This window comes from Aethalodelphis obliquidens, unplaced genomic scaffold (assembly GCF_003676395.1).
Source record: "Aethalodelphis obliquidens isolate GAN/ISIS:26980383/991018 unplaced genomic scaffold, ASM367639v1 scaffold87, whole genome shotgun sequence".
Lineage (NCBI taxonomy): Eukaryota > Metazoa > Chordata > Mammalia > Artiodactyla > Delphinidae > Aethalodelphis > Aethalodelphis obliquidens.
The window spans coordinates 5043708-5069330 of NW_020838031.1; the positions used below are offsets into that span (position 1 = coordinate 5043708).

Below are 25623 nucleotides of genomic sequence, written 5' to 3' on the forward strand. Positions count from 1 at the left end.
AGGTTTCACCAAAATAAATCCAGACAGTGGAGAAGTGAATTGGGAGCCCCTAGTTCTACACTCAGCCCTGCCACTAACTAGCTCTGCAACCCTGGACAGAGCTCTTCACCTCTGTGCCTGGGCTTCCCTATGTGCAAACAGGGAAGTCGGGTCTCCCACATCCCTGCCAGCATGGGTAGTCCGGTTTTACGATATCCACTTGCTAAACTTTCTACAGTATAAAGATGCTGATGCGGCCAAATCTGCCTAGGTATCAGAGCCGAGTGGTGGTCAGTTATTCACCGAGGACAGTCAGGTGCTCTCCCAGGTCCTGGCAGGTACAAAGGTGACTAAGACCCCTTCATCCAGGAAGAGACCAGTAGTCAACTGGAAGAGACATGGATGCAAACAGTAATTAGGAAACTCTGGGGAGGTGTGAGGGAGCTGACACAGAATATTGCAGGGGCAGATTTGCAGGGTGCTGGGAGGAGAAGGGAGGTCGAAGAGGAAGCCCTGGTGGAGGAGATGCCCGGGAGCTCTGTGCAGGGGATAGCAGTGCAGGGGTGTCTTCAAAGTTCTGAAGCCCATGAGAAAGAACCAAGTTCAGCCCAGTACAGAGAACTGCCCTGATCCCTAACGAGGCAGGACCCCACCTCCGTGCTCTGCAGTCCTGGCTGGCTCTTGTGACAGCGGCTCTGATAGCCTGTGGGCAGCTTTAGACGACAGGCCATCAGGACAAGTATTGTTCATTCTCCTCTGAGAAAGGCCCAGGACAGCAGAAGATACAACATGAGTGACAAAGGGACTATAAAGTCAAGCTAAAAGTCTTTTGGAATCCGCACAGCAGAATTTAACTATCCCATTATACCATTGTTGCCTATCTGTGGGTGGATCTATGAAATAGCTGTATGAAATAGCTCACTGTACATCGCATTACTCCCTTCAGAGCTTGGGCTTTGGAGATGCCTTTCTGGCCACTGACCAAATGCCACTGCCTTTCATTGTGACAGAAGCAGAGAGCATCCCGGTCATTGGTCCAGGCCTCAGTCTCAAGCCTTGGACTTTGCATTGCAAAAATGGGAGACGGGCTGGGACAGAGAGGGAGGGCTGTTTACCCAAGGTCTTCAGGAAATTCGACCAGAGTTTTGGAATTTCTGCTGGTCATCTTGCTGCATGGATAGAATCCCAGGTCCCTGAAAGGTGGTGTGGGAGGACGAAAGTGAGTGCACAGGCTCGGTGGTTGAACGAGGCTCTTCTCTTGTTGAACAATTATTAGAAAGTTCTTCCTCGCAGTGAGCTAAATAGGCCCCTTTCTCCCACTCCAAAGCCCCAAACAAATAACCACCCACTGGAGAAAGGCAGTCCAGCCAGCAGGTGAATACAGGCACGTGCTGTAGCTGTGGGTTCCAGTTCCAGGACTCTGGTGGGCACCGTCAGATCACATATCACCCTATCCTTACGAAGTCTGAGCTCTAGCTTTCTTTAGATGGCCAAGGAAGGGTCCACAGATCAGACATGACTTTTCCACTGTGATAAAAATGCTGTTGGGTCCTGTGTTGTAAAAATGTATTCCTGGTTCAAATCTTGACAGCTTAGTGAAACTCAAAACGAGTCCTTGCTGAAAGGCAGCAAAGTCGATGCAACAGCTCAGCAGCTGTAATTTTCTGGGACCCACGGATCCAGCGCCGGGTGCTCTGTCCCTCTGCTCTGTAGCGGAATGTGCTTCCTTAACGCAGTAGACGGACTCTTCCTGAAGCACCAGTCCCATCTCAGGGCTAACAGCTCTCATTAGAGCCCATCTGCAGCTTGTCTCCTACCTGCACAGGAGAGGAATCCCATCTTGCAGCAGATGGTCCTGTGATGTCTTCTGCTACAGGAAACCTCGTGTCCAATCTCATTGGGTTGAGCGGACCACAAGCCAGGGTTCCCAGAGCGGCTTTATTCTGAGCGGCAGATATTTGAAGGAACTCCCTAGAATAGGAAGAATGGTTTCTGATATCAAGCGGCTGTTTCAGATTGGGACGAAATGCACAGCAGTTCTGGGGACCCACCCTTCTTACGTGGCCAGAGGACTTCAGCTGGCGCTTGAGCCTCCACATATACATGGAAGCTGTTCTTCCCTGTCTGCTGCTTCGATCTTCACCTTTGGATGGAGCACAGAAGTACTTACAGTGACCGGCAGGTTAGCCAGCAGCCCTATGGACAGGACAGTGCTCAGGGAGCAGGCACTCTCTCTGCACTTTTCAGACATTTCTGCTGTTTGATTACGCGTGCAAAACCAGCTGAGCCCCAAAGAGCAAACAGATTCCTGTGGAGCAGGCTGTGAAATTCCCAGTTAGTGGGACACGTATGCAATCTGTGCTTCTCTGAGACACGGTTAAGGCTCGACCATTCCTGGGGGAACATCTCAGGGAACAGAATTCTTTGTACGCTATGAATGCCCTTCACTTCTCTCAGATCCCTTTCCAAAAAGGTCATCACCACTAACATCATGGAAGACCTATCTTTTTCTGCCTCTAAATGTCTCAGGTATCTGTTTTAGGAACAGACCAATAACAAGATAGATGGTGGATAGATAGATAGAGATGCATGCAGTTTCAGACAGACACAATTTTTGGAGTCACAGCTAACAGAGCACTCTGCTAGTTGCTCAGAAAACCTACAGTGTAGGAAACCAAGCTAATAAAATGATTCAGTATTTTTGCTGTGCTGTAAAACTTAATCTTTTAGATTGTTTAAGCGAGTCTTTACAACTTGATTTTAAGATACAAGGATACTTGGCTAAGCCTGGGTCTGCTGGGGGGAGGGAAGATGTGTAACATTGTAACACATTCATGGGGGCTTCCCTGGTGGCGCAGTGGTTGAGAGTCCGCCTGCCAATGCAGGGGACACGGGTTCGTGCCCCGGTCTGGGAAGATCCCACATGCCGCGGAGCGGCTGGGCCCGTGAGCCATGGCCACTGAGCCTGCGCGTCCGGAGCCTGTGCTCCGTAACGGGAGAGGCCACAACAGTGACAGGCCCGCGTACCGAAAAAAAAAAAACATATTCATGGGAAATACAAACACATTTTCACCTCCTTATGACAAGAGTGGCTTACTTGGGAAAACCTATTTTACTTAAAACTCCCCCAGCAATGTCTTAAAATGTTCAAAATAAACTAAAGCCTGATTCATAACTTTGGTTAACTGCTCTCTGCTTCTTCTGTCAACCTAAAGCTCTAAATTATTGCAAACGCCAAAAGGGGGGCGATATAAACATTTACCCCAGTGTAACCGGATGCCACTCTGACTTTTGCCCTTTAAAAAGGTTTTATTTTCTCATCGCAGAATCTCAAAGATGAAAAGCATTCAGGACGATGGAGTCCAACCCCCTGCAATGCTGGAGTGATATCTGTTACGACCGCCTTACAGCCTGCTCATTGGTACTCTGAATGAAGATGCCAAGTGGCACAGGGCTGTATAAATACGCTGTGCTTCTAGGCCATTCTGCCATCTGCCTTCCAATAAAGTCCTTCAGTGTATGCTGAAGTCTAAAGAACTACCCCTTGGATGCTAAATGAGCATCCAAATACACCCCCCAGGGGCTGGAAGCTAGTTCTCTCCAAGACACCTGTTTTCTTTATAATACAGTTAAGGTATCAGGTATGCCCTAATGGGAGTCGGTAGTGAATTTTAAAGTAACGCTTGGGTCATCATTAAACCCCCTAACATTCTATTATGAATGCAGTTATTCCTCAGGAAAATTTCCTAAAATGTACAGAAAACTATAAGAATGAAGATATTTGTCACCTTTTCATTATCATAGGAAAAAATGGGTGTTATATAGTGTCCAGTAATAGGGGAATAGCTGAGACTCTCACAATGTAATCCACCAGCCCCAGTTCTGTGCAGACTATCACAGAATGTCCATGCAGGTATCCATATGGAATCTCACTGCCCCAGAGCTACACAGATGAAACAAAAAATAATCCAGTAAGTAGAAAGCCGTGTAACATCAAGGGAACATTCTTAGGAGATGTCATCAGTTAAAAAGCACGATCTGGGCTAACGTGACACAGTGATCACACCTGTGTATACACATCTCTGGGGGAAAGACGGGAAGCATCATCTCAGTCTGTTACCGAGCAATACTTTGGGAATTTATCGTGTATCTCTGTGCCTCTGCCTTTCCCCAAACCCCCAATGACTGCCCTGTTGATTTACTATTTTGCTTTTTCAGAAACTGTTTTCATTTCTTCCATTACATTCTTTTACTTCTCCCATTTTCTTCTTCCTTTTAACGTCTTCTGAGCCAGAACCCACACATTTAACTTTCTTTTGCGTATCCAAATGTACTTAAATGACATTTCATGTTTTTTCTTTTTTTTCTCTTTGGCCGGGCGGCTTGCAGGATCTTAGTTCCCTGACCGGGATCGAACCTGCCCCCACTACAGTGGAAGCGCGGAGTCTTAACCACTGGACTGCCAGGGAAGTCCCATTAAATGACATTTTGTCTTAACTGACTGTAGGCCTTAAGACCTATGAAAGGAAGGAGATCAAAGGGTATCACTGTGATTACGGTTCTAATTTTTGCAATGCTAATATTTCCAGTCATGATTTTTATTTTCAATAAGTACAATTTGTATTTGCAGCCAAAGGGAAGCCCAAATTAGTCATTCAGTAATTCATAATTCATTTAATTCTACTTTTTATTTCATACATTATTCAGTCTCTCTTTTTCAATCTATCTACCTAAATCTATATAGTTTTGATCTTCGACTCTGTGTGTGTGTGTGTCCCTGAAATAGGATAACATATTCTGTCACCATCAATACATACTAACATTATTGCAAGCTTATTTCAGTACAAGCTGTGGACAGGGTTGGTGGGGGTCCAAAACATTGGCTGATTGAATTATTCCAATGACCCTGAGTCATTGAGTAAAAGAAAGCAGACACAAAAGAGTACGTGATGTACAGTTCCATCTTTATAAAGGAAAAAATAAACCATGGAGACAGAACTCTCCATACTGATTATATTTAAGGGGATAAATAATGACTAGGAGACGGCACAGAGGAAGCTTCTGGAGTGTTGGTATATATTCTATATCTTGGTAGAGATGGTGTTACATGTATGATTTTACTTTACAAAAATCAAACTGTACATTTTAATCTTTGTGCACATAAGGACATACGTGTTATACTCCGATTTTTAAAAAAGTAAAATAATTCCATTTACAATATGATCAAAAAGAATCAAATACTTAGGAGTAAACTTAACTAAGGAGGTGAAAGACTTGTATATGGAAAACTACAAAACATTCCTGAAAGAAATTAAAGACGCAGACAAATAGAAAGGCATCCAGTGTTCGTGGAGGGGAAGACTTAATGTTAAGATAGCAATAATACCCAAAGCTATCTACAAATTTAATGCAATCCCTATCAAAATCCCAACAGCATTTTTTTTCAGAAATAGGAAATTCCATCCTAAAATTCATATAGAATCTCAAGGGATATCAAATAGCCAAAATGATCTTGAAAAAAAGAGGACGTAAGTAGAGGTCTCACACTTCCTGCTTACAAAATTTATTATCAAGTTACAGTAATGAAAACTGGCATGAAGGGTGAAACTGGCATGAAGACATATAGACCAATGGAACAGAATCGAGAACCCAGAAATAAACCCTCACATATGTGGTCAAATGATGTTGACAAGGGTGCCAAGACCATTCAGTGGGGGAAGGGACAGCCTTCCTACAAATAGCGCTAGGAAAACCGGATATCCACATGCAAAAGAAGGAAGTTGGACCCTAACCTTACAACATACACAAAAATTAACTCAAGGTGAGTCAAATATCTAAATGTAAGCGATAACACTATAAAACTCTTAGGAGAAAGCATAGGGGCTTTATGGCATCGTATTTGGAAATGATCTCTTGGATAAGACACCAAAAACACAGGCAGCAAAAGTAAAAATAGATAAATTGGATTACATCAAAATGTAAAACTCTTGTGCATCAAAGGACACAATCAACAGAGTGAAAAGGCAGCCTGTGGAATGGGAAAAATATTTGCAAATCATATATCTGATAAGAGGTTAATATCCAGAATATATGAAGAACTCGTATAACTCAACAACAGCAATGAAAAGGAACACTGGAAAAATAAGTAAAGGACTCGAATAGGCATTCTTCAAAGATGATATATAAACGTCCAACAAGCTCATGAAAAGATGCTCAACATCACTAATCACGACAGAAATGCAAATCAAAACCACAATGAGATATCACCTCACATCCATTACGATGGCTAAAATTTAAATTAAAAAAACCCAGAAAATAATAAGTGTTGATGAGGATGTAAAAAAATGGGAACCCTTGTGCACTTTTGGTGGAATGTAAAATGGTACGACCACTATGCAAAACAGTGTGATGATTCCTCCAAAAATTAAGCATAGAATTATCATATGATCCCGTAATTCCACTTCTGGGTATATGTACAAAAGAATTGAAATCAGGGTCTCAGAGAGGTATTTGTATATCCATGTCCATAGCAGCATTATTCACAATAGCCAAGGGGTAGAAGCAACCCACATGTCCATCAGTGGATGAGTGGGTACACAAAATGTGATATGTACAACGGAATATTATTCAGCCTTAAATGGAAGGAAATTCTGACACATGACACAATATGGATGAACCTTGAGGGCATTATGCTTAGTGACGTAAGCTAGTCACAAAGGGACAAATACTGTATGATCCCCCTTATATGAGGTGCCTGCAGTAGACAGATGCATAGAGACAAAGTAGAGTGGCAGTTGCGAGCAGCTGTAGGGAGGGAAGAGTGGGGAATTGTTGTTTAATTTAGAGTAAGTACTAAGTTTCAGCTTTGCAAGATGAAAAGAATTCTAGAGATTGGTTACGCAGCATTGCGAGTGTTTTTAACACCACTGAACTGTATACTTAAAAATGGTTAAGATGGTAACTTTTATGTTATGTGGATTTTACTATGACATTCTAAATTTTTTTAAAGAAATAAAGCAAACAGAGAGAGAGAGAGACAGCGTGAACTTTTGGATCCAAACTTAGCTGCACTTGAGAATCATTTGGAAATTCTTTAAAATACAGTGCAGTCGCATTTTAATGCAAATTTGCAGTCACAAAATACAGGTATGACTAATGTTTCATTTATGCATAAAATTTCAAATAATGTGACTCCCTCGAGATTTTAAAAGTTAAACAAGAATCGCAGTGTCAACTCGGAGAGGCCAAGGGAACTAGAAATGCTAGGTGGCAGTGTTCACATGAGCTGGCAAATAGAAACATGGTGCTACTGTGGGAAAACAAGTCAGGATGTGTAAATGTTGAATTATGGAATGCTGTCAGGAATGTCACCCTCATACAAACTGCACCATTCTCTACAGAATCCTAGGCCCCTCACAGGAAAGTATGACTGAATATGTCTAGAGCTGAATCGAAGCAATTCGTAGTTTTAAAAGTTCCCTGAGATTTCTAAGGCTGATGGTCTGTGCATCACTGTTTGAAAACCAGTGGTCCCCCGTAAAGCAATAAGCACATTCATTCTGTAAAAATAAATTATTTATTAACACATATCACGAGCCAAGCTCGGGGGATATAAGATGAAGCAGAAATATACTGACCACCCGGAGCTTACGTCCTAGTGAGGTCAGATGATTAAATTAGCAGTTACAATAAAGGGTCCTATACGTATGATGGGGCGTCCAGGGCATTTGGGGAGCACATATCAGGGCACTTCACTGAAGGGAGTATATGAGCTGATACCCAACGGATGGAAAGAAACCAACTAAAGAAGGAGGAAGAGTGTTTCAGGGGAATAGAGGATCCGATGAGACCCAGAGCGGAGAAAGAAGGAACACTGAATCCGAGTGACTGAAATGAGTTCAAGGTGGCTTAACTTCAGAGTAGGGGTGGAGAAGTGATGGATAAAGGCTACAGGATGGGCAGAGGCCAGGTCGGAAAGGACCTGGTGAGTCTGTGGGGAGCTTGACCCTCATCCTAAGGGAAAGTGAGGGAAGAGAAGGATCACTCTGAGTGCAGCATGGAGTATGCAATGGATTGAATTGGAGGAGAGGCAACCGTGGAGAGAAGCTCAGATTCCAGTGACCGTAGTCCAAGTGAGAGGAGACGGGCATGGGCCAGGTGGTGGTCATGGCAATGAGATACTTAGGAGAAGTAACCTGTAAGCCTTGTTGATGAATGAGATGTGAAGAGGAAAAAGGAGACGTTAAGAATGATTCCAGAGTATCTAGCCAGTAGAAGAAATATGAATCGTGGTACCTTACGGTGATTGAGGATTGAGGGGAATTGGGGGAGTTCATCTGGGGAGGCTGAATTTTTGGTGTCTGGGAATGTCCAGGATGCAGATGGTACCAGATAGGAGAAGCATCCTGACTACAGAGTCACTGGCTGGGCTTTGAAACTCTGACAGTAGATTAGACTGCTCAGTGACTGTTTGTAGGGTCAAAAGAGGGGGACCTAGAAGAGAACCCTAGGAAAATACCAAGGAAGTCTTGGGAGGGTGTGGAGAGGTAGGAGGAAACCCGGGGGAGTGTGCTGAGTTGTAAGCCACGAAGGTTGGTTAAAGGACGAACAGTCAACAATGTCAAAGGCTCCCAAAAGTAAGACCGGGAAGCACCCATGGGATTCAGCAACTGGGAGGCCATTGGTAATCAGTCTAGGAGTTTGGGTGAGTGGTGGGGGCAGACACTGGATCAGAGAGAGCTGAAGAGTGAGAGAGGTGGTCACGGGGACACGAATGCAGCTGACGGTTCTAAAATCTTGCCTCTGAAAGAGGGGAAGAGAGAGGAAAAGGGGCTGAAGGTGCTTGCTCTTGCTTTGGGGGCGTCTTTTAAGGTTGGCGAGGCTTAGACATGTTGAAATGGTGATGGAAAGGATCCAGAAGAGAGAGGGGGTCACTGGGAGTGTTCATTGAGGAGTGAGCACAGGCTGCAGGTCTGGCTCCGCCACTGTCTGATTGAACTTGAACGTGAGCGCGTCATTTAATCTCTCTGAGCTCCAGCATCCTTATCTGTAACTAGTAGGGTTTCTCTGTATCTACGGCTTTCAAACTGCACCCCTCAAAGCTATCTCAGGGTACTCACTTTGCAGCTTCAGTCACAGCAACTTGACCTCTCGTGTTTTTAAATAATTTTTATTTTTAGCATTTTAATACTTGCACATACGTTGGAAAAGCAAATGAATAATAAAAGAATTATCATTGAAAAATGGTAACTCCTGTTCCACACCCACTCACTCTCAGTCACTCCCAATTCTCCCAATTTTGTTTTATTTCTCTTGGGAGCCTTAAGTCTTATCTTTATCCCTTTTTGCTACAAGTATATGTCTTGTCGTGGCTCTCCATTTTGCTTGGTACTTGGTGAGTCCTTTCATTATGAAGACCCATGTCCTATAGTTCTAAAAAACTTTCTTGAATTATTTATTTTGTAATTTCCTCCATTTCATTTTTTCATTTTCTCTTTCTGGTGTTTCTTTCTAAGTTCAATATTGGACCTTCTGGCTTGACCTTCTCATATTAGCTTTTCTTTCTATCTGTCTCGCTCTCACTTTCACTCTCTCCCCCTCCTCAAGTTTATCTTGACTGTATATTCTAACTCTTCTATTAATTTTTAAAATTTGCCTATTCTGTATTTAATTTGCAAGATTATTTCCATTTTTATAGCCATTTGTTCTTGTGTCATGGGTGCAATTTCTTCTCTCTCTAAGGATATTATATCTTCCCCAACCCCGACTGTATAAATCCTAGCTGTCCTTAAAGGTTTAACTCAAAATCTTATCTTTTATGAGACCTTTTCCAATCAGTCCAACTCTCTCCACTTGATGGGAATTCTATAGCATTATTATATTCCACACCACCTAATAGGTGATTTTATTTAAACTTGCATTACTTCCTATTGAGGAATCAGTCTTATCTTCCCAATTTTACCATAAGTTTTTCAAGAGGAGGGACTATCTACTTGTTTTGTATCAGCTACAGTGTCTGGAATTGTGACTCTAATAAGTGATAAACAGGTGCTTGTTGATTTGAATTAAATGGCAAGCCATCCTAATCCCATCAAGCCAGCCTATCCCGGTCAGAGTTCTTTAAAGAGCACCGAGAACATAGGTTTTTGTTAAATAATATGAGTGAGATTTTTATGGTTTTCCCTATCTTTCACATTGTTTCATTCACACAATTCGGTAGCAATATTTTAGTGACTTGCTTTTTAAGTCTTCCTTGAAGCTCTCAATTTAGATTTCATAGGAAAAGCACAACTTTCTTTTCTCAGTCATACTTCATTGGTTTAGGAAATATTTAATTGAATTACGTGCTTGAAACAACCAAGAACAGTTGACACAAGCAGGACTGGAAACAAAGACATTGAAATCTTGGCCAACACATGATTCAGTCAGTAGGAACCGCAGGGCTTGGGCATGCTGGGCAGTAACCTGCCAGCCTCAGGCCTTTATTGTGCCAGGAATGAAGGGCATTAGACTGTCGCGTCAGCCAAGTGGAAATCAGACGAGAGTATCTATTGTCCTCTATTCTTGATACACCAAGAAGAGGTGGATTTGTGCTTATCATCTCTCTTGGGTCCCCTTGCCATCAAGGGTATATTTGGCCCAATACCCAAGCCAGCTGACATGGATTAGTGCACAGTGTTTGGTCTTAAAACAGCACTAGGCTCACTGGCTCAGGGATCAATCATCTTGGTCTCATTAGAACCAAGATCTGCCCACCTGGCCTGTAATCCCCTGACCGTGAGTCCTCAAAGGGCCAACAGAGCTCTGCGGGGCCCAGAAATCTTGCCTTTTCCATCTCCAGGATGGGTCCCCACTCTCCTCCCCACTTCTGGTCAACAGCTTGGGCCATTCACTACCCAGCCATGTCTGTACCCCACCCATCACTTCTACAACCATCACACGTTGGATGAATCAAACGTAGATTCTCAGAGAGGACGTAAGGTGTCCCAGTTGACTTTGTATGGCCCCTGCAACAACATGAATCATTTTTTATAATAGGAGAAACTTGGAAATCCTCCTTGTGTTATGTTCCCTTAAGTAGGGTAACAACCTCTAAGTTTGGTTAAAATAGGTTGACATTAATGACAAGAAAGAATACTTGGATTTTCTGTTGATCATTCTCATCACTTTATAGCCGCCATAATCACAAACATGAAGGAAGCTGCCCCTGGTCACTGTCCCTGGGGGAAAGAAGACTGCCCTGTAAATAGGGGCTGCAGAAAGACCCATGGAAAATGCAGCTGAACTGTTGTATGAAAATTACACGGCAGGGCTTCCCTGGTGGCGCAGTGGTTGAGAGTCCGCCTGCCGATGCAGGGGACATGGGTTCGTGCCCCAGTCCGGGAAGATCCCACATGCCGCGGAGCGGCTGGGCCCGTGAGCCATGGCCGCTGGGCCTGCGCGTCCGGAGCCTGTGCTCCGCAACGGGAGAGGCTGCAACAGTGAGAGGCCCGCGTACCGCAAAAAAAAAAAGAAAAAGAAAATTACACGGCAAACAGAAATATCAACACGTCAGTTAGATGAAAGTTCCATTCATAGAGAGCCAAAAGGGAATCAATTCAGTTGAATTGGTTTCATGGTAAATTTAGTGATTCGAATGTTTTATATTTACCTGCTGCTGGTTTAGAAGCAACGTAAGACTCTGGGTTCAGCAAACGGTGATGAGTTTTCTGTTTCTTCTATGGATATCCCATAGTGGAGCAATGAACAAAGGCAGATTGCATCTGAGATTGATGAAAAGAACAAACAAGATTAAATTTAAAATCACATCACATCCCCTTTGACTCTTGTTTTCCGTTTTCCTCCGTGACTGCTGCATTTTCATGCCGAGTGGCATGGGCTGCAGCTCTTCCCCACCTTAGCGCATATGGCTCATTCTTGTTCCATCTTTTCTCTCCCTGACTGCTCACTCGCTGGTACGTGGGCCACCCTGGGCCCTGTCGTGAGCCTGGACAGTGATGGCTGTGGGGCAGCATGTCCTCACTCGTCCCTGTCCTTGGCTGGGCTCGTGGGGCCTGGCAGAACGATGCTCTCCACTCCCACCCAGGGCAGCGGACAGCTGTCTATAGAGCCAGCCCCCTCAGCCCTCTCTCCACACCCTCTGCCCACAGCCTCCTCTTCCCATCTTCTTCTGCCTGGGCAAGGTTGGCTTTCTTTTTCTTTTCATTTTTAAATTTATTTATATTACTTATTTTATTTTTGGCTGCATTGGGTCTTCGTTGCCGCGCGCGGGCTTTCTCTAGTTGCGGCGAGCGGGAGCTACTCTTCGTTGCGGTGCGTGGGCTTCTCACTGTGGTGGCTTCTCTTGTTGCGGAGCACAGGCTCTAGGCGTGCAGGCTTCAGCAGTTGTGGCACGCGGGCTCAGTAGTTGTGGCTCGTGGGCTCTAGAGCGCGGGCTCAGTAGTTGTGGTGCACAGGCTTAGTTGCTCCGCAGCATGTGGTATCTTCCCGGACCAGGGCTCGAACCCGTGTGCCCTGCATCGGCAGGCGGATTCTTAACCACTGCACCACCAGGGAAGCCCGGCTTTCTTTTTCTTAAGCAGCTTTTCAGATAGCAATGATCCTTCCCCTAGAATCTGGAATGATGGCATTGGAAAACTTTCTTCTACAGGCATTTCCTCACCTCTTCCTCTCTTAAGATGCTGAGCTGTTGGACCTGCTCATTCCTCCTGTGCTCACCTCTCAAATGGCGCGGGGACAGGCCCTCGCACTTGGTGAAATGACAAACTCTAGAAAGGGCCTCGTGGAGAAAATGTATAGCCAGTTAACACCATTGATATCATAGCCAAAATATATTAGATGTGCCCAGGGAATGACTGCCGCTGCCTGATCACCATTTCACTTGGGGGCAAATTTGTTAAAAATATGTTTCAGTGAATTCTCTTCAATATCCAGCCCGCTGAGAAGAAAAGGTCTAGAGACGTCCTTCTCTTACTAACCAAGTGGCAGAATCCCTTAGGCAGTCACCGTGGAATTGGGGCTTCTTCAGATCAGATGGTGCCAACATTACCTTCCGCCAGCACCATCCGTTCCAAACCCAACATGGACAGAAGGAATAATCCATGACAGCAGATCCTTGTGCGACGCTTTCTTCAATGGACTAAAGCATAGATTGAAGGGCTTTGATAGGAAGATGTTGCTAAAACATAATAAAAAACAAAAGGACCCCACCCCGTCCTGCATCTGCTAAAAATAAATAAATAAATAAACTGGGTAGAGGGGGAAAAAAATGGTCTGTCTCAACCCAAGAATATAATAACACTGACTCTCTTTCCTTGTTTTAGGGAATGCTGTCGATTTTTTGGAGACAATGGCTTGACTTTGAAGGTGTTTTTTACCAAGGCAGCACCCTTTGGTGTTCTTTGGACACTCACAAACTACCTGTACTTACATGCAATAAAGAAAATAAACACTACGGACGTGTCCGTATTGTTCTGCTGCAACAAAGCCTTTGTGTTTTTGCTCTCGTGGATCGTTCTCAGGGACAGGTTCATGGGAGTGAGGGTAAGTTCCTTATTCTCTGTCTTCCTCCCTCACTCAGTCATGCCAACCAAAACCTGCCCATCGGCTTGCTTAGCCCCCTGTGCTGGGCCGTTAAGCATAGGCTGCTCTAACCACTTTCCTTCTCATTTGCAGCGGAAAAGGAGCCCGGCTCTCGGGGTGCCTTGCCAACCTTCTTGCTTGCGAACCATTCTAGACAAGCGTTCATTAAAGCACCTTTCATTTCAAGCATTTCAACAAGCATTCCCTAAAGTGTGTGCTGCTCGGGGACCCCCTCTGGGAGGAGTGATGTGCTCACCCCGCCTCTCAGGGGTCCTGCGGCCTGGAGCCCTCTGCTAACACTGCCACTGTCTGCTTAGGAGGTATCTGAAAGCCAAAGGTCCTTCTGCATCCACACGGACGTGCAGTCTTGGCGGCCCTTTGTCTGGACCGTGGGTTCAGTGCCCAAGTGGGCCGGACATGCTTATGCTAAGTCCAGACTTTGGAGGGACAGTTTCACTCCCTTCAACCCCAGAGCAAGGGAGAATGGAATGATACCCCCGAATCACCTCTGGTTGTTACATCTGAGACGGCGTACATTCCCTTAAAATCAAGTCAGATTTAGCTAGTCACATTCCAGAACAGTTGTGTGAAATATGACAAGTGCGCTATCAAACAGGAGCCGAAATATAGATAAAAGGAACGGGTGACATTTAGCCTTGACAGAATCCTGCCGGCTTCTGCTTGTCTCCCTCTGCTGGCCAGGACCTGCCACTGCACCACCATCACCTTGTCACAAACAAAGACAAAAAGGATTCGACCGGGCAGCTGGTAGTCCTGTAGTCAGAGCGCCTCGCTTACTCCTTCCTGCACCCTCAGGCCGTGTAGGAAGCCCACGAAGCTCAGAGTCCTTTTGAAGGGCAGTCCCTTTAGAGCAGCGGTCCCCAACCTTTTGGGCACCGGGGTCGGGTTTCGTGGAAGACAGTTTTTCCAGGGACGGGGGGGGGGGGAGGTGGACGGTGGGAATGGTCAGACGGTAATGGGAGCGATGGGAGCGGCTGTAAACACAGAACCCAGCAAGGGGCAGACTCCAGGCGCTTGTGTCCTTCGCTAATTGTCCTGGAGACAGGGGCATCACCTTCATGGTGGATTCACGCCCACCTAGTTTCTCAAACAGCAGAGGGGACGCGAGTCAACTGCTGAGTTGGATTTTTGGCTTGCAGTAGGGGGAAAATTTGTTTTGAGGCTTCGTGTTAATTTTGGAATAAGAACTCAGCTCGCTGTGCTACCACCCAGAAAAGCTTTGAGCCAATAGACCATCGAGTACACCTCCACTAGAAATGAGGTACGGCCAGAGGCAATGGGTCCAGTCGCCTGGACGCTAAAGATTCGGATGTCCTAGGACCCACTGCGGCTTTATTTTGAGGTCAAAAGCCAGGGGGATGCATGGAGCATTTGGAGGCGTGACTCTGATGTCCAAAACAAATTCCGGATGAGATTGTTACTGTGAAGAGAGGCTTCAAGGTTCATTCTGCATCTAAGCAGAAGCAAACAGAAAGTTTCTGAGGTTAAAAGAAGGAGGTGTGAAAACACTGAAACCCACTTGGACTCACAGAGAACAGAGTGGCACACCCAGATCTTCTCTTCGTTGCTATTCATGGGTAAAGAGGGTTTCCGCTAACATCCCTGAGCTGTGATTCAGTCCTGCCATCCTGGCCGCTTGCTCAGCTTGGGCTGTGCCGACCCCTGTAGACTGAACAGATTTTTGTGTTGAAGCCTTTGGCACGAGGCCAGCACTGAAGTGAAGATCCAGGAGCCGGTGTCGGTGATGGAACTTCGTAACCTGTAAGGCACCACGCAGTTGTGAGTCTCTCCAATAATCATCACCCCTCTTCGAAGTACGTGACCTGTCCTCTAAGGTCGTCCCACTCCGAGATTTTACTAGAGAGCTAGTCAAATCCGTAAGATGTCGGCAGCTGGCCGGTGTGACTGAAAGGCCCCCCTCGAGAAACAGATGGAGATTTGAGCCCAAGATGAGACCTAACCAGTACACAGGTTCTCTGAGACTTTCCTCGGAACGTTGGGTTAGCTGGCATCTTCTCCTGGGTCATTGCCAGAGGTTGAAGGCAACTGACACTCTTTTCCATCCTGGAGGGCTGAGCAGACTGGCCTGAGAGTCACACAGATGTAGAGGACAGATGTTTGTGGAACAGGTGACGTAGGGGGCCTGAGTTATTAAGGCAGTGACTCAAATCACAAGGGCTGTGGTTCCTAGAAAACATCAACAGGGCCGAGTCATGCAGACAGACCAGAGAGAAGAAAATGTTTATCTTCGAATGCTGGGGAGATCGTAGCCACATGTGGCATCAGAGGCGAGTGTATGAGAGGAGCCCACGTTGGCCCCCATATCACCCCTTGACTGTGTACTTAGATGTGCGTTTCACGTGTCTTCCAGGCTTGGGGTCATAATGGGTCCTCTAACCTAGAGTCGAGCGATGAGGGTTTGGGTCCACTCTCATGAGCTGTTGGACCTTGAGCTAGTTACTTAACATCTCTGAGCTTTAATTACCCGACGTTAAAATAGAATGTTAGTACTCAGAGAACAGTTGTAAGAATAAAATAAGGTATGCGTGCCCGACACGTGAAACCCAATAAATGTCATCTTTTCTCAGTGTTGTTATTCTTCTTATTCCTTCTCAATAAGAGGCGTTTGACGGACCTGCCCAGTCTTTGGCTGACAGTGTCAGAGGCTGGCAACTGTTTAGGGAGGCGGTTTGGTGTAGCAGAAGCAGCAGGAGAATGACAGCGAGTAGAATTCTGGGGGCAGGAGGTACGGCCCCTCCCAGGCCAAAGCCCGCCCGGCTGTGGCCCGCAGCTGGATGAAGGAGGGGTTGACCAGCTGCACTGCCCGCAGCCCGCATCTCAGAGGAGGTGGCAGATGGGACCCTCCACTCTTCAAAATCACCCACTGCAGCTAAAGCGTTCACACCAGGAGGACTGGAGGAAGAGCAAGGAGACAAGCTGAGGGATCATCTGGGCGGCATCCAACCACCGCAGCTCGGTCCTGGGGAGCCTGGACTTCTTCCAAGAGCAGTTCCCATCTCAGTAAGATCCCAGCTGATGTCTTCCATAGTGACACGCTGGCGGCCTCTCCCACGGGGCCATCCCTGAACGGTAACCCCAGCTGCTGATCCCGGCTCCGACTTCTGTTTGGGCGGCTGTCCCTTGCCACCTGAGCACGGCCTGGGGGAGGGCACAGGGCACACAGAGCCTAGGGGAACCCTGGGCGGGGGGTTCACGGCTCAGACCCCTTCCCAGCCTCCGACACAAGAGGGGTGAACTAGAGCATCTGGAAATTCCTCCGGATTCTCTTGGAGTCAATGAGGGCAGCACAGCGGTCGGGAGGGGAAATGTTGAGGGGAGGTATATTTAAAAATTAGCCTGTTCCTCTCCCTTTTTTAAACTGCCCCAGACTGTGCAGATCTGAAATGCATCGCAGACGGCGCTCTGTCTGGCAGAGAACGTGCAGCCCGTCACATCTTTAGCAGGAGTGAGAAGTGGCGCTGGTCTGAGAGGCGGGCAGACTCCACTGAGGGCTACACCTTCCCTCTCGGCCTGACATCTGATGGGGAACAGTGCGCCATGGGGGGGACGGGGGCATCAGTGGGTTGCTGGGGCCCTGAATCCAGAGCCCTGGGGGCCGGGCAGGTTATAACCACACGGGCAAGGCCCCCATTAAGAGGTTAAACGGCAGCGTGCTGGCCTCAGCGTCCCCCATGCCCATGTTTCTTCCTCTTCCCCGGGAAGATTTTCCCCAGCCGAAGTAGAAATGGTGGCTGTCACCCCTGTTGGTCTCAGGCCACTGTCACCCATCTGTGTGGATCCCCAAGTTCTTGTTCAGTGGGATACATTGGGGTTGGGGGCAACAGGAAAGTGTGAGAAAGGAGGGGTGGGGGGAAGGAGGGAAATTCACTCGATTCCATCCTGAGACTCGCCGTTCTCCCCCAGGGAGGCCCGGATCTAGAAGGTGAGGACCACGTGAAACCACAGGACACGCAGGACTGGCCTTCCCGGAGAGTTCATCTGAGTGCAGGAAACAGGCAGGGAACATTTCCAAATGTAAACCAAGAAACCAGACATGTTAGGGTGAAAATGGAAACTCTGCACTTATTTTTTCAAGAGATCTGGTATCTATCTTCAAGGGAATGGCAGGTTTGGGGGAAGGACGCTCAGGCTCTGCCCCCCAGACCCGCAGGGTATGTTTCAACTCTGCTCTGCTATTAGGGGTGTTGGACGCGAGGTGAGCGCCAGCTTCCCCTCCAGCACGGCGGTCAGGGCCTCAGGCTCCGGGTCGGGGGTTCCAGGGGAACTCTTGATGCCCAGAGAGTGAGCCCTGTAATCGGGTGGGTCAAGCCTGTGCCGTGTGGCGGGGACCTCCAAGAGGGGAAGCCCTGGAGGCGTGAACGGGGAGATCACTGTCCCCGGTGCCACCTGTCGGAATGAACCCACCGGCCTGGACTTGGCAAATGTTGGCCAGGAAGCCCGTGGCCACCCACACTCTCTATTTCTTGCCTCTTCCCTCAGCTCTTCCGCACAGCACAGCTCAGGCGGAAGCTTTTAGCTGTTTGTGATTTAATCAATAGAGAAAAGAGAGTAAGGAGATCCAAAATCTTCCTTGTAAATCTTCAGGGAAAAATAACCCTTGTTCTCCTTCATCCCCTCAAACTTCATCTTTATGTTTGGAAAGACTCAAGTACCTTTGGAGATGCGCCGCATCATCTGAAATGTAGCGGTATTCTTCCCTCTCTCTCTCTCCTTCCCTTCTTTTTCTAATTAGTTCCCTCTCTCTGTTTACCTGGCTGCCTAGCCCGGTCCAACTGCTGGGGGCAGCATCTTTGCACCGTGCGTGTCCTCTGGAGCAGAACCCACACCCCTTGCCCTGCCTGCTTTTTCATTAGCCCCTTGTTCTCCTGGAGGGAAAAAAGGTCACTTATTGTCTTGTGCCTCTGTTTCTTTCTCTGAATGAAGAGTCGTACACAGTACGTGTAGCATTTGAATATAAAATATGGGCGTGATGTGATCATGAGAGATAAAGGTGAATCACTAAACCAGAAAGAGCAAGTAGACAGAGCAGGGATGGTACTTCTCTCGGAAATGATGGTCTCCTGCTCTCTCAAGGGCCTCTGTGTGCGGGTGTATGTGTCTCTATATGAAAATACTGCGTGAGGAACGCACAACTCAAGCTGCTGAGACCCAAGCACGTCACCTCTCACTGACCTGAGCATGGCGTGCTTCAACCTGCAGGAAACCTCACTTTAGATCTCAGAGTAGAATTGACAGTGGCTTATTATGTGAATCCTACTTTCTGTGTTTATATATATAAAACACTGACTTTGCAATGAGACCTGAAATGTGTGTCCCTGCTCTGCCACACAGCAGCTCTGTGACTTTGGGCAAGTTGCTGAACCTCTCTGAGCCTAAGTGTCCGTGCCTATAAAATGAAATGAATGATAATGTCTACCTAGTTTGAGGATTAAATGAGAAGATACACAGAAAACATGTATCCCGTGACCACTCAGTAAATGTCAGCTACTCGATATTGCTACAGAGAGCGGAGGGAATTTTGAGCAAATCCGTAAGAGAGAGAAACTCCCAGTAGATCCAGTGGTCAGAACCTGTGCTGCGCTCGTTTGTCCTGCCCTCCCCGGGTTCTGCCTACGGCGGCCCCTTAGCACTTGCCACCCAGCAACGTCTCTGCAGCTCCACGATCACCTCTGATTAGAACTTACGCGTATTCTGGGTGCTAATGCATTTCTCCTTTGCGAAGTGTTATCCCAAGTCAGTGGATCTCCTGTGCACTCTGACAGTTTGACTTTGCACAGCAGGAACGTGTATGTGTCCCTGGAGCGTCCACTCCACCTGAGTAGAACAGGATTGGAGGGGGTGGGCCGTGGAGGTCAGGCCCTGCAGCAGCCAGGAAAAGGAACTGCAGCGCCAGGGTTAGGACACTGTTTGTAGCTCTGATGGACCCATGACACACGCTCCCTCAGAAGGTCCTACTGCTGGCGTGTAGAATGGGGCCAAGGCCTGTGGTCGTCACTCTGCCTTCTCTGTTGAGACATGAGATACATAAAAGAGGGACCCTATGAGGTGCTTACAGAGGGGTGCGAGGGAACTAAGAGGTGGTCATCACCAGGCTTTGTCACGACCCAATAGCCTGTCGTTGGGATTATGACCGCCTCCTCTCGGGTGCCCGGGAATCACGTGGCTGCCCCCCTCCCACGTGATGCCAAGCTACGGTGCCACTCCTTGCTGCCAACCGTTTCCGGTTCCTGGGTCATGCCGGGCTTTGCCGAGTGCCCCCTTGCAAGCAGGGGCAAATATTTAGACAGGAAAGCAGCCTCTGCTTGGTCCCCAAAGAAGGACTGAAAAGGAGCCTCCCCGCCACGCACCCCCATGAACACGCCTACCCCTTGGCCCTTAGGGGCCCCTCCGATTCCCCACCGCTGCCCTAACCACCGTGTCTTCCTTCCACGCAGATCGTGGCCGCCATCCTCGCCATCGCTGGGATCGTGATGATGACCTACGCGGATGGCTTCCACAGCCACTCTGTCATCGGCATAGCCCTGGTGGTGGGCTCGGCCTCCGTGTCCGCACTCTACAAGGTAGACACGGGGAGCAGGCTCTCTGGGCCCTCCTGGGAGGGAAGGGCAGCCTCGGCGTGGCCGGCCCGTTGCTTTTGGGGAGGCTGTTGTTTTCCAGGGGCACCGGGCACACGAAGCCTCGTGGTGATGAGACACACGGCAGCTCTTAGCCCTGCTTTCTAGACCTTTCCATCAGTGGCTGCACATTTGCAGCATTTGGGATAAAACGGGTGGAACCGTGGACTGGCTGAGTCCGATTGGTGACTTCCTTGTTTGGATCCAGGGCCCTAACCGGCTGGCTCAGTGTCTGGTCAGGTGCTTTCCTACCAGACTGGACATGAAAATTTGAATACCTGCTACAGCTTCGAAATCTTTTATCCCATGGTTTTTGAGGCCACTAGTATTCAACATGAATCCGTATGCATTTCAAGCGTTGCCTGTAGACTGAATGAATAAAAGCACAGCTATTATCATGTGGGGAATTATAAAATATTTTTGACAAAATGTTGGGAACTGTTGGGAGGTGTGGCCAACTGCAAGTCTCGAGAGAACAACTATTATCCCCACACTCGCCCCTCACTCTCTCCCCTGCTCCATTATGCCTCTCAGCCACTCTCTCCCCTCACTTGCCCTTCTCTTTGGATCCAAAGTCAAGAATGCAAATATTTTGTGGTCTCCAGGGTTGGGGAAACTGAACTGGAGGATTCAGTGAGAAATGAGATTTTAGCTTTGAGACTTATTGGCCCTTTGTGGATCCAGACGGTTGGACACAGAACATAAAGGATTGTAGAAAGTTCTAAGAAAAGGAACTTTTTTCCAGCACTGGGAGGAAGACACTTTTGGAAAGTGAAACATCTGTACCATCTTACCTTTCATCAGCTCCCTGGCCTCACTGCCCCGCCATACACGGGCCATCTTCCCCCTCTGGGGCACATCTCACTCAGAGGATGTGATAGTCTAGCCCCATTCTGGGACGCCAGAGCCATGGTCCAAATGCAGAAAATAATGAGAGGCCACACTCCGCTCTCTTCAATGAGCTGCATGCTAACGGGAAGCCGAGAGCGGATAGAAACGCGATCCACGATGAACACAGATATTCTGATTTAGACTTACATTTCCATCTCCTACACTGCCTGATCTTTACCCAGAGAGGCCGGTAGGTGGAAGGGTGAAAGCAATTGACTGTATTTCCCTTTCCGTGCTTCCTGCCCAGAGATACCTGAGAGAGATGTGAAATGGCTGGAAGAGGAAGAAGGAGGAAAGTAGGAAGGACAGCAAGGCAGAGACTGAAATTGGACCATCAGGTCCGTAACTGTGGACGGTTCAGTAAACATGCGGGCTGGACGGTGGCCTCTGGGAGCTCAGCTTCCCGGCCTCTCCAGTCACCTTTGTCCCTCTCCTGGCTTTTCATGCATCTCAGATATGTACAAACAGGAACAGGTGCACGAAACCAAAGTCAGGTGTGTTCCGCTAAAACCCATGCCATGTCGGCAACAGGGGTGGTGAGCTGGAGCAGAGAGCTGTGAGTGTTATAATCCCTCTCCCTTTGATTTATAGGAAATGTCTTTGCAGCCAAAGCCCTTTTGTTTGGGGGCACTGGTTTTCAAACCGTGTTGTTCAAGGTCAGAGATTAATGTTAGGGTCCCCGAGAGGAATGTGTAATCACGGCAGATGCTTCTAATTTAAGTGGCTTCCTCGTCTTCAGTGCTCTGAAGCGGGGATGTGGTGTCGTGAATACAGCACAGAGGAATCAAGCCTAGTGTGACAACCTATGGTTTCTGAAGTTGCTCTCTGTGTACCTGGAGAGTAACTCTCCATCGTGTTGCTACTGGGCATAGCTAAAGCCCACCACCCTTCACTGAAGGCCATACGAGGTAGAATTTACCTGTCACATGGCTGTCGGTCCCGTGGTCCAGCCCCAGCTTGCCAAGTGCACTCGCTTCTCCGTGGCAAGTTGGAGTCTTAGGTGAGCCATCACCCCTCCTCCTCTGCTCTCTCCGTCAGGTCCTGTTCAAGCTCCTCCTGGGCAGTGCTAAGTTTGGAGAAGCCGCCTTATTTCTGTCCATTCTGGGTGTGTTTAACATCCTCTTCATCACCTGTATTCCTGTCATCCTCTACTTTACCAAAGTGGAACACTGGAGCTCTTTCGATGACATTCCATGGGGAAACCTTTGTGGATTTTCGGTCCTTTTATTGAGTAAGTGGCGATCACACTGTCAGAATCACCAGAAAGCAGGGACTGACAGAGCGGCATCCGGGCAGCTCAAGGGGAGTCTTTGGAAACCCGTGTCCTGAAGGAGAAAAACGAGTCTGTTATTATCCTTAAGTTCCTCGTGCTTTTCTAGGTCATTGTGTCGCGAAAAGGAAAGCCTTTGAAATGGTGACACTGGATTCTAATTCCAGGACTACGGTCGCTGCAGTAGTGGCCATGGTCAGTTGGTGCTCTGAATAGTGAACTAGTAGCCCCGTATGCTGCGTGTTATCTACTAATAATAGTACATTCCTTACATAGGGCTGGTAAGACGTTAGTAAGTTAGTGCATGCAGAGAGCTCTTAGAACACTGCCTGATAATGTTCAGTAAATACTACCATTATCATTAACATTAGTGTCATCATCACCATTAGTTGATATAAGGCTGGTCCTAAGCAGGAAAGTAACCAAGGAGGTGCCTCATCCCTTTTCCATCCAAAACTGTACATACCACTTAAAAACGATTAGGATAATAGAATGTATGCTATATGTATTTTACCACGATTAAAAAAATTCAAAAAGAAAAAAAACTAAATTAAAATAAATTTAAAAATAAAAACGTACATTCCAAAGCTCCTATTCATAGTCATTCCAGAATCATTGCCAGCAACAGAGAAAAGCAAAGTTAGTAGGATGCATAGGGGGCCCCAATCCTCTTTTCTAGTGCCTGCTCGCTGGTTACCTTTTCCAGATTTCTTTTCCCTTCTTCAAAGCTCAGGAAAGAGAGGAGAGCTGAGTCAGCAGGATGTTTGGCCCTGATCCCCCAGTTCTGGAGCCCTTGCAGGAACCCGGAATTCACTGAGTCAGAGTAAAGGGCAAAACACCTGCGACTCCAGCCTCATCAGAGAAGCTGGGGTCCGACGGACCAGGGGAAAGTCCAGGGCCAGTCGTGAATAACACCTGTTTTTTTTAATTCTGTATTTCAGCGTTCAATATTGTATTAAATTTTGGAATTGCTGTTACATATCCCACTCTGATGTCTCTTGGAATCGTCCTCAGTGTACCTGTGAATGCAGGTAAACCTATATGGCTTTCTGTATCTGCTTGTAAACACACACACACGCAAACACACACAAACACGCATGTGCGCACACATACGTGTGTTCTGGCTGTGTCTGGCGTAGCAGGCATGTTTAACCTTCTCTGTAGAAAGAAAGCGCTTCGGTAAAACGTTGATGTTTGTGACACGTGCAATATTTTCTCCAGGGCGGCTTGAGTTTCGCATACCACACCAAGACACAGAAAGTCTAAAGCCGTCTCCCTTCAGACTGGCGTGGGGGGATCAGATGTATATCATGAATACTATTGCTAAGTATAGACAAATATGTAGCAGAGGAAATTTTTACTTTTTGTTAAGTGGCTTTCCAGAAGAGACCGCTAGCTCAGGTTATGGAAGGCCTGAGGTAGAGGCATGTCTGCAAACTGCAGAAGCGTAAACACTGTTCCCTGAGTCCCAGGAGACAGCCCTTCCCCCAGCTGCTCAGGACCTGCTCTTTCTTTCACTGGGGACTCGCTGACACGCTCAGCCGGCAGCTCTTCCAAAGCCTGCCATCACCTGCCCCTCACCTCCTTCCTTTTCCTGGCTTCTTCTGCGATGAATTTCAGATTTTCCTCCCGGAATGCCCCCGCCTCACACCTGCCCTCCCTGTAGAACCTGTTTGTGAATCACTTCTCCCCAGAGCATTCACCCCCTTGGGCTTCGCACAGCTCCCGCCAAAGCCATCTCCCGACCCTCCCGCTTCTGGGCCGTTAGAGGATTAGGCCCCCAGGGGATGGCAACCCCTTATCCCGTTCAGTCTGGCGTTAGTAAGCCTGGAAGCACAGGCAAAGCCGCGATCAGCTTCCTAAACCTCTTCCTGCTGTCCCATTCCACACGTTCTGTATATGCCTCACCCTGGCCCCCAGACTCCTTGGGCCCGGCACCATCCCTGCCCAGAGGGAGGATGGCGGTCCCCACGCATCACCTCTCTGGGCCTTTGCTTGTCCCCTAAAAGTGAAGGTCGTCCCCACGTCATCACCTTGGTTGATACGAGAACCACATGAGATGACCTATGAGGCAGAACTTCCAAAGGCAGGAAAGCCCCTGAGCTCCTGGAAAACTGGTAAAAAAGTGGTCCAGCTTGTCAGTTTCCATACACTACAGGCTTCTGAAAAATAACGCATCAACTTACCCCCGCTGCATCTTGGTGTGTCTTTATAGCCCACAGTGTTCTTATTTCAAGGAGGCATATTCCAGGCGGCCCTGGTATAGAAGCTACTTTGACCGTATCATACAGCCGGGTGTGTGAGAGGTTAATCAGAATTCTCTTACTACTTACCTGCAACGTAAGAGGGTCCGTAATGTGTCAGGGGAAGGAATTACCTTCAGTTCTCCAGGGGAGGAGAGAAGCCGAGGAGTCGGCTGTTGCCCGAGTGTCAGAGCAGAGCCCTTGCTGGGCTTTCTGACTTTCCCTGACGCCCTCTCTAGTGCAGCTTGTATGGCTTGCTAATTGACTCTCCCCATCTGTGAATTAACAGGCCATGCTGCCAATATTAAAAATCAAACTGCTTCTGAATTAGAGTGAGATAAAAGCGGCACTTTAATTCCACAAAAGGGCTACTAATAAAGTGCCTTTTTTTGTGTGTGTGTTTTTTGCGGTACGCGGGCCTTTCACTGTTGTGGCCTCTCCTGTTGCGGAGCACAGGCTCCGGACGCGCAGGCTCAGCGGCCATGGCTCACGGGCCCAGCTGCTCCGCGGCATGTGGGATCCTCCCGGACCGGGGCACGAACCCATGTCCCCTGCATCTGCAAGCAGACTCTCAACCACTGCGCCACCAGGGAAGCCCACAAAGTCCTTTTTTCAGGTTTAACTTTTACCTCTCTACCCACCCTCCAGACAGAGGTGAGAGTCAGGCGCAAGGGTAGGGGGCGGGGCAGGAGGATGTGGCGGGACATGGCGGAGATGACAGAGCAGCCCCCTTATGCGGCGGGCGAGCTGCGGGGGGACAGCGGTCCAGCACGTCAGGCTTCAGAAGCGGCACATGCAAGTCAGAAAACCCTCTTTCACAAAATGCGTTCAAAAAAAGCAATCTCGGGCTTCCCTGGTGGCGCAGTGGTTGAGAGTCCGCCTGCCGATGCAGGGGACACGGGTTCGTGCCCCGGTCCGGGAAGATCCCAGATGCCACGGAGCAGCTGGGCCCGTGAGCCATGGCCGCTGAGCCTGCGCGTCCGGAGCCTGTGCTCCGCAACGT

The 25623-nt window shown here is 47.9% G+C and overlaps 1 protein-coding gene across 2 annotated transcripts in view; it reads left to right on the top strand.

Annotated features, from left to right (window-relative positions):
* The window catches only part of SLC35F3 (solute carrier family 35 member F3), a 289574-nt gene that overhangs the window by 261535 nt on the left and 2416 nt on the right, over nt 1–25623 (top strand). For both annotated transcript variants that reach the window (XM_027094036.1, XM_027094037.1), the window contains 4 exons: nt 13302–13521; nt 20037–20162; nt 22146–22338; nt 23319–23408. In XM_027094036.1, coding sequence (XP_026949837.1) covers nt 13302–13521; nt 20037–20162; nt 22146–22338; nt 23319–23408 — 629 coding nt within the window. The remainder of the gene's footprint in view (nt 1–13301; nt 13522–20036; nt 20163–22145; nt 22339–23318; nt 23409–25623) is intronic.